The sequence below is a fragment of the Salmo salar genome, chromosome 05 (assembly GCF_965601325.2).
Source record: "Salmo salar chromosome 05, fSalSal1, whole genome shotgun sequence".
NCBI classification, from domain to species: domain Eukaryota; kingdom Metazoa; phylum Chordata; class Actinopteri; order Salmoniformes; family Salmonidae; genus Salmo; species Salmo salar.
This window is the reverse complement of record NC_138295.1, coordinates 91,813,752-91,827,386: the sequence shown is the minus strand read 5'-3', so window position 1 is coordinate 91,827,386 and position 13,635 is coordinate 91,813,752. Positions and strand designations below refer to the sequence as shown.

Genomic DNA, 13,635 nt, shown 5'->3' with positions numbered 1-13,635 from the left:
CCACAGTTAGGAGAGCCATACCTCACCATATCTGATACACAGCACAGTTAGGAGAGCCATACCTCACCATCTCTAAGACACACCACAGTTAGGAGAGCCATACCTCACCATCTCTTAAACACAACACAGTTAGGAGAGCCATACCTCACCATCTCTTAGACACAACACAGTTAGGAGAGCCATACCTCACCATCTCTTAGACACACCACAGTTAGGAGAGCCATACCTCACCATCTCTGAGACACACCACAGTTAGGAGAGCCATACCTCACCATCTCTTAGACACACCACAGTAAGGAGAGCCATACCTCACCATCTCTTAGACACACCACAGTAAGGAGAGCCATACCTCAACATCTCTTAGACACACCACAGTTAGGAGAGCCATACATCACCATCTCTTAGACACACCACAGTTAGGAGAGCTATACCTCACCATCTCTTAGACACACCACAGTTAGGAGAGCCATACCTCACCATCTCTAAGACACACCACACCACAGTTAGGAGAGCCATACCTCACCATCTCTTAGACACACCACAGTTAGGAGAGCCATACCTCACCATCTCTAAGACACACCACACCACAGTTAGGAGAGCCATACCTCACCATCTCTAAGACACACCACAGTTAGGAGAGCCATACCTCACCATTTCTAAGACACAGCATAGTTAGGAGAGCCATACCTCACCATCTCTTAGACACAGCACACCACAGTTAGGAGAGCCATACCTCACCATCTCTAAGACACACCACAGTTAGGAGAGCCATACCTCACCATCTCTGAGACACACCACAGTTATGAGAGCCATACCTCACCATCTCTGAGACACACCACAGTTAGGAGAGCCATACCTCACCATCTCTGAGACACACCACAGTTAGGAGAGCCATACCTCACCATCTCTAAGACACACCACAGTTAGGAGAGCCATACCTCACCATCTCCTAGACACACCACAGTTAGGAGAGCCATACCTCACCATCTATGAGACACAACACAGTTAGGAGAGCCATACCTCACCATCTCTAAGACACAACACACCACAGTTAGGAGAGCCATAACTCACCATCTCTGAGACACACCACAGTTAGGAGAGCCATACCTCACCATCTCTAAGACACACCACAGTTAGGAGAGCCATACCTCACCATCTCCTAGACACACCACAGTTAGGAGAGCCATACCTCACCATCTCTAAGACACACCACAGTTAGGAGAGCCATACCTCACCATCTCTGAGACACACCACAGTTAGGAGAGCCATACCTCACCATCTCTAAGACACAACACACCACAGTTAGGAGAGCCATAACTCACCATATCTGAGACACACCACAGTTAGGAGAGCCATACCTCACCATATCTGATACACAGCACAGTTAGGAGAGCCATACCTCACCATCTCTGAGACACACCACAGTTAGGAGAGCCATACCTCACCATCTCTAAGACACACCACAGTTAGGAGAGCCATACCTCACCATCTCTGAGACACACCACAGTTAGGAGAGCCATACCTCACCATCTCCTAGACACACCACAGTTAGGAGAGCCATACCTCACCATCTCTAAGACACAACACACCACAGTTAGGAGAGCCATAACTCACCATATCTGAGACACACCACAGTTAGGAGAGCCATACCTCACCATATCTGATACACAGCACAGTTAGGAGAGCCATACCTCACCATCTCCTAGACACACCACAGTTAGGAGAGCCATACCTAACCATCTCTAAGACACACCACAGTTAGGAGAGCCATACCTCACCATCTCTTAAACACAACACAGTTAGGAGAGCCATACCTCACCATCTCTTAGACACAACACAGTTAGGAGAGCCATACCGCACCATCTCTTAGACACACCACAGTTAGGAGAGCCATACCTCACCATCTCTGAGACACACCACAGTTAGGAGAGCCATACCTCACCATCTCTTAGACACACCACAGTTAGGAGAGCCATACCTCACCATCTCTTAGACACACCACAGTAAGGAGAGCCATACCTCAACATCTCTTAGACACACCACAGTTAGGAGAGCCATACATCACCATCTCTTAGACACACCACAGTTAGGAGAGCTATACCTCACCATCTCTTAGACACACCACAGTTAGGAGAGCCATACCTCACCATCTCTAAGACACACCACACCACAGTTAGGAGAGCCATACCTCACCATCTCTTAGACACACCACAGTTAGGAGAGCCATACCTCACCATCTCTAAGACACACCACACCACAGTTAGGAGAGCCATACCTCACCATCTCTAAGACACACCACAGTTAGGAGAGCCATACCTCACCATTTCTAAGACACAGCATAGTTAGGAGAGCCATACCTCACCATCTCTTAGACACAGCACACCACAGTTAGGAGAGCCATACCTCACCATCTCTAAGACACACCACAGTTAGGAGAGCCATACCTCACCATCTCTTAGACACAACACAGTTAGGAGAGTCATACCTCACCATCTCCTAGACACAGCACACCACAGTTAGGAGAGCCATACCTCACCATCTCTCAGACACAACACACCACAGTTAGTAGAGCCATACCTCACCATCTCTTAGTCACACCACAGTTAGGAGAGCCATACCTCACCATCTCCTAGACACAGCACACCACAGTTAGGAGAGCCATACCTCACCATCTCTAAGACACAACACACCACAGTTAGGAGAGCCATACCTCACCATCTCTAAGACACACCACAGTTAGGAGAGCCATACCTCACCATCTCTGAGACACACCACAGTTAGGAGAGCCATACCTCACCATCTCTAAGACACACCACAGTTAGGAGAGCCATACCTCACCATCTCTGAGACACACCACAGTTAGGAGAGCCATACCTCACCATCTCTAAGACACAACACACCACAGTTAGGAGAGCCATACCTCACCATCTCTTAGTCACACCACAGTTAGGAGAGCCATACCTCACCATCTAATTTGAATCTGGTCTATATTGATTTAATCTACATGTATGTAAATGTGTATATTAGTTTGTTTTTTTATACTGGCGAATGAAAATCCACCAATCTGTGAAATCAGAGCCGTGTCAGGTCAGATATAGTCTACCTGCTGTAACTGACCAACCACAACACTAAACACCAGGGAAGAGGACAATGCTGGTCCTGGTCAACACAACACACATAACTAAACAACCATGGATAACAAAACGTATGTTCTGAAACACACTTCCCTTTTCCCCCCATTTTCTCTCTCTCTCACTCGATCCCCATCTAACACATTAGCACAACCCATCACACACACACACACGACCTCCTGATCCCTGTCTTCTCACAGAGCAGTCTGCCCCAGCAGCTCACAGTAAGATCAATGACCATGCGGAGGAAGTGGCAGTTTAGAAGCAGGCGTTGGGAACCACGACACACACACACACACACACACACACACACACACACACACACACACACACCCCCCCCCCCCCCCCCCGGAGCCTCAACATTCCCCTATGGAGCCGCTTCGTACTGCAGACGCCCGGGGCGGCAGCCTCTCACTTCAATTAGGCTGGTAATTAGCAGCGCGGCCTAGCAGTGTGAATAAGCCCAGCACTACTGTAGCTAGCGCTGGAACAAAAGACGCCCGGACCTCTGAAATGACCAGAGCATCTGAATCATTGATACATTATATTACATTAGCCCCTGGTGTGGTAATCTATTGTTGGTCCCGTTGGCCTCGTTATGGCTGAGTCTGATAAGACACACTATTTCAGATGGCCAACAAAAAAACTGTGCAATATATTTGTGTCATTAACAATTTGTCCTAAAGTGGGCTAACGAAGAGCTCTCAGCAGGAGAGAAGGTCAAACAGAGAATAAGACTCAATATAGCAGCCAACAGCTGAGGCCAGAGAGGCTACTTACTGGGACTGACTCACTGGATGTCTGTGCATTATCATATGAGAGGCCAGCCTCTGCTCTGTTCAGTCAGTGAGGACGTCTGAGAGGCCAGCCTCTGTTCAGGCAGCGAGGACCTATGAGAGGACAGCCTCCGCTCTGTTCAGTCAGTGAGGACGTCTGAGAGGCCAGCCTCTGTTCAGTCAGTGAGGATGTCTGAGAGACCAGTCTCTGTTCAGTCAGTGAGGATGTCTGAGAGTCCAGTCTCTGTTCAGTGAGTGAGGACGTCTGAGAGACCAGTCTCTGTTCAGTCAGTGAGGACGTCTGAGAGACCAGTCTCTGTTCAGTGAGGACGTCTGAGAGACCAGTCTCTGTTCAGTGAGGACGTCTGAGAGGCCAGTCTCTGTTCAGTGAGGACGTCTGAGAGACCAGTCTCTGTTCAGTCAGTGAGGACGTCTGAGAGACCAGTCTCTGTTCAGTCAGTGAGGACGTCTGAGAGACCAGTCTCTGTTCAGTGAGGACGTCTGAGAGACCAGTCTCTGTTCAGTCAGTGAGGACGTCTGAGAGACCAGTCTCTGTTCAGTGAGGACGTCTGAGAGACCAGTCTCTGTTCAGTCAGTGAGGACGTCTGAGAGACCAGTCTCTGTTCAGTCAGTGAGGACGTCTGAGAGGCCAGTCTCTGTTCAGTCAGTGAGGACGTCTGAGAGGCCAGTCTCTGTTCAGTCAGTGAGGACGTCAGAGACCAGTCTCTGTTCAGTCAGTGAGGACGTCTGAGAGGCCAGCCTCTGTTCAGGCAGCGAGGACCTATGAGAGGACAGCCTCCGCTCTGTTCAGTCAGTGAGGACGTCTGAGAGGCCAGCCTCTGTTCAGTCAGTGAGGATGTCTGAGAGACCAGTCTCTGTTCAGTCAGTGAGGATGTCTGAGAGTCCAGTCTCTGTTCAGTGAGTGAGGACGTCTGAGAGACCAGTCTCTGTTCAGTCAGTGAGGACGTCTGAGAGACCAGTCTCTGTTCAGTGAGGACGTCTGAGAGACCAGTCTCTGTTCAGTCAGTGAGGACGTCTGAGAGACCAGTCTCTGTTCAGTCAGTGAGGACGTCTGAGAGACCAGTCTCTGTTCAGTCAGTGAGGACGTCAGAGACCAGTCTCTGTTCAGTCAGTGAGGACGTCTGAGAGACCAGTCTCTGTTCAGTCAGTGAGTACGTCTGAGAGACCAGTCTCTGTTCAGTGAGGATGTCAGAGAGACCAGTCTCTGTTCAGTGAGGACGTCTGAGAGACCAGTCTCTGTTCAGTCAGTGAGGACGTCAGAGACCAGTCTCTGTTCAGTCAGTGAGGACGTCTGAGAGACCAGTCTCTGTTCAGTCAGTGAGTACGTCTGAGAGACCAGTCTCTGTTCAGTGAGGATGTCAGAGAGACCAGTCTCTGTTCAGTGAGGACGTCTGAGAGACCAGTCTCTGTTCAGTCAGTGAGGATGTCTGAGAGACCAGTCTCTGTTCAGTCAGTGAGGACGTCTGAGAAACCAGTCTCTGTTCAGTGAGGACGTCTGAGAGACCAGTCTCTGTTCAGTCAGTGAGGATGTCTGAGAGGCCAGTCTCTGTTCAGTCAGTGAGGACGTCTGAGAGACCAGTCTCTGTTCAGTCAGTGAGGACGTCTGAGAGACCAGTCTCTGTTCAGTCAGTGAGGACGTCTGAGAGACCAGTCTCTGTTCAGTCAGTGAGGACGTCTGAGAGACCAGTCTCTGTTCAGTCAGTGAGGACGTCTGAGAGGACAGTCTCTGTTCAGTCAGTGAGGACGTCTGAGAGACCAGTCTCTGTTCAGTGAGGACGTCTGAGAGACCAGTCTCTGTTCAGTGAGGACGTCTGAGAGACCAGTCTCTGTTCAGTCAGTGAGGACGTCAGAGGCCAGTCTCTGTTCAGTCAGTGAGGACGTCTGAGAGGCCAGTCTCTGTTCAGTCAGTGAGGATGTCTGAGAGGCCAGTCTCTGTTCAGTCAGTGAGGATGTCTGAGAGACCAGTCTCTGTTCAGTGAGGACGTCTGAGAGACCAGTCTCTGTTCAGTGAGTGAGGACGTCTGAGAGACCAGTCTCTGTTCAGTCAGTGAGGACGTCTGAGAGACCAGTCTCTGTTCAGTCAGTGAGGACGTCTGAGAGACCAGTCTCTGTTCAGTCAGTGAGGACGTCTGAGAGACCAGTCTCTGTTCAGTCAGTGAGGACGTCTGAGAGACCAGTCTCTGTTCAGTGAGGACGTCTGAGAGACCAGTCTCTGTTCAGTCAGTGAGGACGTCTGAGAGACCAGTCTCTGTTCAGTGAGGACGTCTGAGAGGCCAGTCTCTGTTCAGTCAGTGAGGACGTCTGAGAGACCAGTCTCTGTTCAGTGAGGACGTCTGAGAGGCCAGTCTCTGTTCAGTCAGTGAGGACGTCTGAGAGACCAGTCTCTGTTCAGTCAGTGAGGACGTCTGAGAGACCAGTCTCTGTTCAGTCAGTGAGGACGTCTGAGAGACCAGTCTCTGTTCAGTCAGTGAGGACGTCTGAGAGGCCAGTCTCTGTTCAGTCAGTGAGGACGTCTGAGAGGCCAGTCTCTGTTCAGTCAGTGAGGACGTCTGAGAGACCAGTCTCTGTTCAGTCAGTGAGGACGTCTGAGAGACCAGTCTCTGTTCAGTGAGGACGTCTGAGAGACCAGTCTCTGTTCAGTCAGTGAGGATGTCTGAGAGACCAGTCTCTGTTCAGTCAGTGAGGACGTCTGAGAGACCAGCCTCTGTTCAGTCAGTGAGGACGTCTGAGAGACCAGTCTCTGTTCAGTCAGTGAGGACGTCTGAGAGACCAGTCTCTGTTCAGTCAGTGAGGACGTCTGAGAGACCAGTCTCTGTTCAGTGAGGACGTCTGAGAGACCAGTCTCTGTTCAGTCAGTGAGGACGTCTGAGAGACCAGTCTCTGTTCAGTGAGGACGTCTGAGAGACCAGTCTCTGTTCAGTCAGTGAGGACGTCTGAGAGGCCAGCCTCTGTTCAGTGAGGATGTCTGAGAGACCAGTCTCTGTTCAGTCAGTGAGGACGTCTGAGAGGCCAGTCTCTGTTCAGTGAGGACGTCAGAGAGACCAGTCTCTGTTCAGTCAGTGAGGACGTCTGAGAGACCAGTCTCTGTTCAGTCAGTGAGGACGTCTGAGAGACCAGTCTCTGTTCAGTCAGTGAGGACGTCAGAGAGACCAGTCTCTGTTCAGTCAGTGAGGACGTCAGAGAGACCAGTCTCTGTTCAGTCAGTGAGGACGTCAGAGAGACCAGTCTCTGTTCAGTCAGTGAGGACGTCTGAGAGACCAGTCTCTGTTCAGTCAGTGAGGACGTCTGAGAGACCAGTCTCTGTTCAGTCAGTGAGGACGTCTGAGAGACCAGTCTCTGTTCAGTCAGTGAGGACGTCAGAGAGACCAGTCTCTGTTCAGTGAGGACGTCTGAGAGACCAGTCTCTGTTCAGTCAGTGAGGACGTCTGAGAGACCAGTCTCTGTTCAGTCAGTGAGGACGTCTGAGAGACCAGTCTCTGTTCAGTCAGTGAGGACGTCTGAGAGACCAGTCTCTGTTCAGTCAGTGAGGACGTCTGAGAGACCAGTCTCTGTTCAGTCAGTGAGGACGTCTGAGAGACCAGTCTCTGTTCAGTGAGGACGTCTGAGAGACCAGTCTCTGTTCAGTCAGTGAGGACGTCTGAGAGACCAGTCTCTGTTCAGTCAGTGAGGACGTCTGAGAGACCAGTCTCTGTTCAGTCAGTGAGGACGTCTGAGAGACCAGTCTCTGTTCAGTCAGTGAGGACGTCTGAGAGACCAGTCTCTGTTCAGTGAGGACGTCTGAGAGACCAGTCTCTGTTCAGTCAGTGAGGACGTCTGAGAGACCAGTCTCTGTTCAGTGAGGACGTCTGAGAGACCAGTCTCTGTTCAGTCAGTGAGGACGTCTGAGAGACCAGTCTCTGTTCAGTCAGTGAGGACGTCTGAGAGACCAGTCTCTGTTCAGTCAGTGAGGACGTCTGAGAGACCAGTCTCTGTTCAGTCAGTGAGGATGTCTGAGAGACCAGTCTCTGTTCAGTGAGGACGTCTGAGAGGCCAGCCTCTGTTCAGTTAGTGAGGATGTCTGAGAGACCAGTCTCTGTTCAGTGAGGACGTCTGAGAGACCAGTCTCTGTTCAGTCAGTGAGGATGTCTGAGAGACCAGTCTCTGTTCAGTGAGGACGTCTGAGAGACCAGTCTCTGTTCAGTCAGTGAGGATGTCTGAGAGACCAGTCTCTGTTCAGTGAGGACGTCTGAGAGACCAGTCTCTGTTCAGTCAGTGAGGACGTCAGAGAGACCAGTCTCTGTTCAGTCAGTGAGGACGTCTGAGAGTCCAGTCTCTGTTCAGTCAGTGAGGACGTCTGAGAGACCAGTCTCTGTTCAGTCAGTGAGGACGTCTGAGAGACCAGCCTCTGTTCAGTCAGTGAGGACGTCTGAGAGGCCAGTCTCTGTTCAGTCAGTGAGGACGTCTGAGAGGCCAGTCTCTGTTCAGTCAGTGAGGACGTCTGAGAGACCAGTCTCTGTTCAGTCAGTGAGGACGTCTGAGAGACCAGTCTCTGTTCAGTGAGGACGTCTGAGAGACCAGTCTCTGTTCAGTCAGTGAGGACGTCTGAGAGACCAGTCTCTGTTCAGTCAGTGAGGACGTCTGAGAGACCAGTCTCTGTTCAGTCAGTGAGGACGTCTGAGAGACCAGTCTCTGTTCAGTCAGTGAGGATGTCTGAGAGACCAGTCTCTGTTCAGTCAGTGAGGATGTCTGAGAGGCCAGTCTCTGTTCAGTGAGGACGTCTGAGAGACCAGTCTCTGTTCAGTCAGTGAGGACGTCTGAGAGACCAGTCTCTGTTCAGTGAGGACGTCTGAGAGACCAGTCTCTGTTCAGTCAGTGAGGACGTCTGAGAGACCAGTCTCTGTTCAGTCAGTGAGGACGTCTGAGAGACCAGTCTCTGTTCAGTCAGTGAGGACGTCTGAGAGACCAGTCTCTGTTCAGTCAGTGAGGACGTCTGAGAGACCAGTCTCTGTTCAGTGAGGACGTCTGAGAGACCAGTCTCTGTTCAGTCAGTGAGGACGTCTGAGAGACCAGTCTCTGTTCAGTGAGTGAGGACGTCTGAGAGACCAGTCTCTGTTCAGTCAGTGAGGACGTCTGAGAGGCCAGTCTCTGTTCAGTCAGTGAGGACGTCTGAGAGGCCAGTCTCTGTTCAGTCAGTGAGGACGTCTGAGAGACCAGTCTCTGTTCAGTGAGGACGTCTGAGAGGCCAGTCTCTGTTCAGTGAGGACGTCTGAGAGACCAGTCTCTGTTCAGTCAGTGAGGACGTCTGAGAGGCCAGTCTCTGTTCAGTCAGTGAGGACGTCTGAGAGACCAGTCTCTGTTCAGTGAGGACGTCTGAGAGACCAGTCTCTGTTCAGTCAGTGAGGACGTCTGAGAGACCAGTCTCTGTTCAGTCAGTGAGGACGTCTGAGAGACCAGTCTCTGTTCAGTCAGTGAGGACGTCTGAGAGACCAGTCTCTGTTCAGTCAGTGAGGACGTCTGAGAGACCAGTCTCTGTTCAGTCAGTGAGGATGTCTGAGAGGCCAGTCTCTGTTCAGTGAGGACGTCTGAGAGACCAGTCTCTGTTCAGTCAGTGAGGACGTCTGAGAGACCAGTCTCTGTTCAGTCAGTGAGGACGTCTGAGAGACCAGTCTCTGTTCAGTGAGGACGTCTGAGAGACCAGTCTCTGTTCAGTCAGTGAGGACGTCTGAGAGACCAGTCTCTGTTCAGTCAGTGAGGACGTCTGAGAGACCAGTCTCTGTTCAGTGAGGACGTCTGAGAGACCAGTCTCTGTTCAGTCAGTGAGGACGTCTGAGAGACCAGTCTCTGTTCAGTGAGGACGTCTGAGAGACCAGTCTCTGTTCAGTCAGTGAGGACGTCAGAGGCCAGTCTCTGTTCAGTGAGGACAGCACAGCTCATCTCTCTCAACACTACCAGTTTATCCTTCACATTGACATCTAGTACTGAGTGTCCCACAAACTATTACTGCACATTACCGTACTGCCAAGAAGAAACATCACACAGATCCACTTGTGTTGGCTATATAAAGGTTATTTCCTGTTAGGGTTAGAGGGGACAAAATGGAAATACGCATAGGGCTGAAAATACAAACTCTGGTTGCTTAGTTACGCTACAGTCTGGGGACATTGAACACAGTGGACATGGTCAGAGTGATGTCATCAGTGGTGTTGTGAGTCACTCCCCGCTGAAGTAGTTTCAGCTCAGACAGACCCAAAATGGCACCCTATTTACCCAGAGTGCACCACTATTGGTCTCGGCCTTTAAAAGGCTGGAATGGGGTGTCACCTGAGGTTTGAACAGTGCTCTTTAATAAGCGGCATCACTGTCACTCCACGGTGAGGGAACCAAGGCACTTTGGACCGATCAGAACAAATAAGGCTGTATATCAAGGAGTAGAACATGTCAACACAGGGCCAGGCTAGTCAGCCAGCCTCTGTCCCTGTCCCTCTGCCAGGCTAGTCAGCCAGCCTCTGTCCCTGTCCCTCTGCCAGGCTAGTCAGCCAACCTCTGTCCCTGTCCCTCTGCCAGGCTAGTCAGCCAGCCTCTGTCCCTGTCCCTCTGCCAGGCTAGTCAGCCAGCCTCTGTCTCTGTCCCTCTGCCAGGCTAGTCAGCCAACCTCTGTCCCTGTCCCTCTGCCAGGCTAGTCAGCCAGCCTCTGTCCCTGTCCCTCTGCCAGGCTAGTCAGCCAGCCTCTGTCCCTGTCCCTCTGCCAGGCTAGTCAGCCAGCCTCTGTCCCTGTCCCTTTGCCAGGCTAGTCAGCCAGCCTCTGTCCCTGTCCCTCTGCCAGGCTAGTCAGCCAGCCTCTGTCCCTGTCCCTCTGCCAGGCTAGTCAGCCAGCCTCTGTCCCTGTCCCTCTGCCAGGCTAGTCAGCCAGCCTCTGTCCCTGTCCCTCTGCCAGGCTAGTCAGCCAGCCTCTGTCCCTGTCCCTTTGCCAGGCTAGTCAGCCAGCCTCTGTCCCTGTCCCAGGCTAGTCAGCCAGCCTCTGTCCGTGTGTGTGCGTGTGTGCGTGTGTACGCGTGTGCGTGTGATCTGCCTGACTGAATCTGAACCGTGTATGAATGTCATTCCTCAGACGACTCTTCAACCAAGTCCTCCATAACATCCTATAGTCACTATTTCACCCTGAAAAACCACTGGCTTGTGTGTGTGTGTGTGTGTGTAGGGGGGAAACGGTATCACGGTTTCTACAGCAGCTGAGAGATCAGTTGTTTTGAGTGTGACAGAAAATAAAACTAGATATCAGTGGAACAGATGTAAGACTTCAAATCCTGTTTTACTGCCTCCACTGTTCTCAACCTGGTTTATTTTTCAGGGGTTCAGTATCGTGTGATCCCTGCCTCCACGGATGTACGCGAGTGACGAGAAGAAGAAGAGGGGGGGGGGGGAGGCCTTACTTGATGGAGTTTCTGAAGTGATCTTCGGCCGGGTTTTTCACAGTGCAGCTGTTGAGCAGCCACAGATCAGCCTCTGCTGGGTCCTCTGGAGGGAGAGAGAGAGGGAGAGAAACAGAGGGAGAGAGAGAGAAACAGAGGGAGAGGGAGAGAAACAGAGGGAGAGAGAGAGAAACAGAGGGAGAGAGAGAGAAACAGAGGGAGAGAGAGAGAAACAGAGGGAGAGAGAGAGAGAAACAGAGGGAGAGAGAGAGAAACAGAGAGAGAGAGAGAGAAACAGAGAGAGAGAGAGAGAGAAACAGAGGGAGAGAGAGAGAAACAGAGGGAGAGAGAGAGAAACAGAGAGAGAGAGAGAGAAACAGAGAGAGAGAGAGAGAAACAGAGGGAGAGGGAGAGAAACAGAGAGAGAGAGAGAGAAACAGAGAGAGAGAGAGAGAGAAACAGAGAGAGAGAGAGAGAAACAGAGGGAGAGGGAGAGAAACAGAGGGAGAGAGAGAGAAACAGAGGGAGAGGGAGAGAAACAGAGGGAGAGGGAGAGAAACAGAGGGAGAGAGAGAGAAACAGAGGGAGAGGGAGAGAGAAACAGAGGGAGAGAGAGAGAGAAACAGCGGGAGAGAGAGAGAAACAGAGGGAGAGAGAGAGAAACAGAGGGAGAGAGAGAGAAACAGAGGGAGAGAGAGAGAAACAGAGGGAGAGAGAGAGAAACAGAGGGAGAGAGAGAGAAACAGAGGGAGAGAAAGAGAGAAACAGAGGGAGAGGGAGAGAGAAACAGCGGGAGAGAGAGAGAAACAGCGGGAGAGAGAGAGAAACAGAGGGAGAGAGAGAGAAACAGAGAGAGAGAGAGAGAAACAGAGGGAGAGAGAGAGAAACAGAGGGAGAGAGAGAGAGAAACAGAGGGAGAGAGAGAGAAACAGAGAGAGAGAGAGAGAAACAGAGAGAGAGAGAGAGAGAAACAGAGGGAGAGAGAGAGAAACAGAGAGAGAGAGGGAGAAACAGAGGGAGAGAGAGAGAAACAGAGGGAGAGAGAGAGAAACAGAGGGAGAGGGAGAGAAACAGAGGGAGAGAGAGAGAAACAGAGGGAGAGAGAGAGAGAGAGAAACAGAGGGAGAGAGAGAGAAACAGAGAGAGAGAGAGAGAAACAGAGGGAGAGGGAGAGAAACAGAGGGAGAGAGAGAGAGAAACAGAGGGAGAGAGAGAGAAGGAGCGAGACAGAGATGGAAGGAGAGGGAGTAAGTGAAGAAAGAGAGGTGGAGGGAAGACAACAGAAGTTCAGTATTAGATCAAATCAAAGCTGAACAACCCAGGACCCTTCAGCCCGTTCCACACACCCATTAATACTGCACTTCTCCAGTTACTGCAATTAATTGTGTGTCCTCCCCCTCCTCCCCCTTCTCCTCCTCCCCCTCCCTGACCAGAGCAACGAGGGGGAGGTGAGGCGGAATACGATGCCAGGATCAGCTGGACCTCAGGGGGATAGTGGCAGTCCTATCGTCCATAGCCCAGCCTCCACGCTATCTGCCAGGAGATATGTCACACTGTGTAATAAATAAACAGAAACACACAGTATGATTCTAGGCCAGCCTGCCTGGCGCAGTGCAAGCCTCCTGCATCCCCCCACACCGCTGAACTAGATATTTCACTTACTATCCATTACCCAGCCTCACTGAAGCAAACACAGGCCCTGTTTCGCTTGCTTGCTCACCCCCCCCCCCCCCGTCGGGCTCTGAGGCTCTAAGGGAGGCAGACTCTCACACACCACCCCCCCCCCCCCCCCCGTCGGGCTCTGAGGCTCTAAGGGAGGCAGACTCTCAGCACCACACAGGTCGCAGGCAGGGTGAACCCAGGAACCATCCCGACACCCCCTTCTTGCTTTTCCTCGCCTCAGATAACAACATATCAAAGGCCTACACCCAGAGAGAGGAGGCAGGGATAGGCCTACACCCAGAGAGAGGAGGCAGGGATAGGCCTACACCCAGAGAGAGGAGGCAGGGATAGGCCTACACCCAGAGAGAGGAGGCAGGGATAGGCCTACACCCAGAGAGAGGAGGCAGGGATAGGCCAGGCACCTTAAGACACCCCCTCCCTTCCTCATCACATCCTGATAGGAGACAAGCTATTGTAAACAACGAGGCTAGGCTACAGTGTGTTAGCGTGATGGTATGTAGGACACCATTAAATTCCATATGGCCTCCTATTCCCTAGATAGTGAACCACGTTTTACCGGAGCCCTGGTCAACAGTAGGAAATAAAATCAGGGGTCGCATTAACTTTACTATATCTGCATTTTTTACAAAACCCACC

At 51.6% G+C, this 13,635-nt stretch overlaps 1 protein-coding gene across 4 annotated transcripts in view; it reads right to left on the bottom strand.

Moving 5' to 3' along the window:
* Positions 1-13,635, bottom strand: part of cdkal (CDK5 regulatory subunit-associated protein 1-like 1) — an 839,461-nt gene that overhangs the window by 692,222 nt on the left and 133,604 nt on the right. For all 4 annotated transcript variants that reach the window (XM_082974903.1, XM_082974905.1, XM_082974904.1 and 1 more), the window contains 1 exon segment: positions 11,338-11,422. In XM_082974903.1, the coding sequence (XP_082831029.1) occupies positions 11,338-11,422 (85 nt within the window).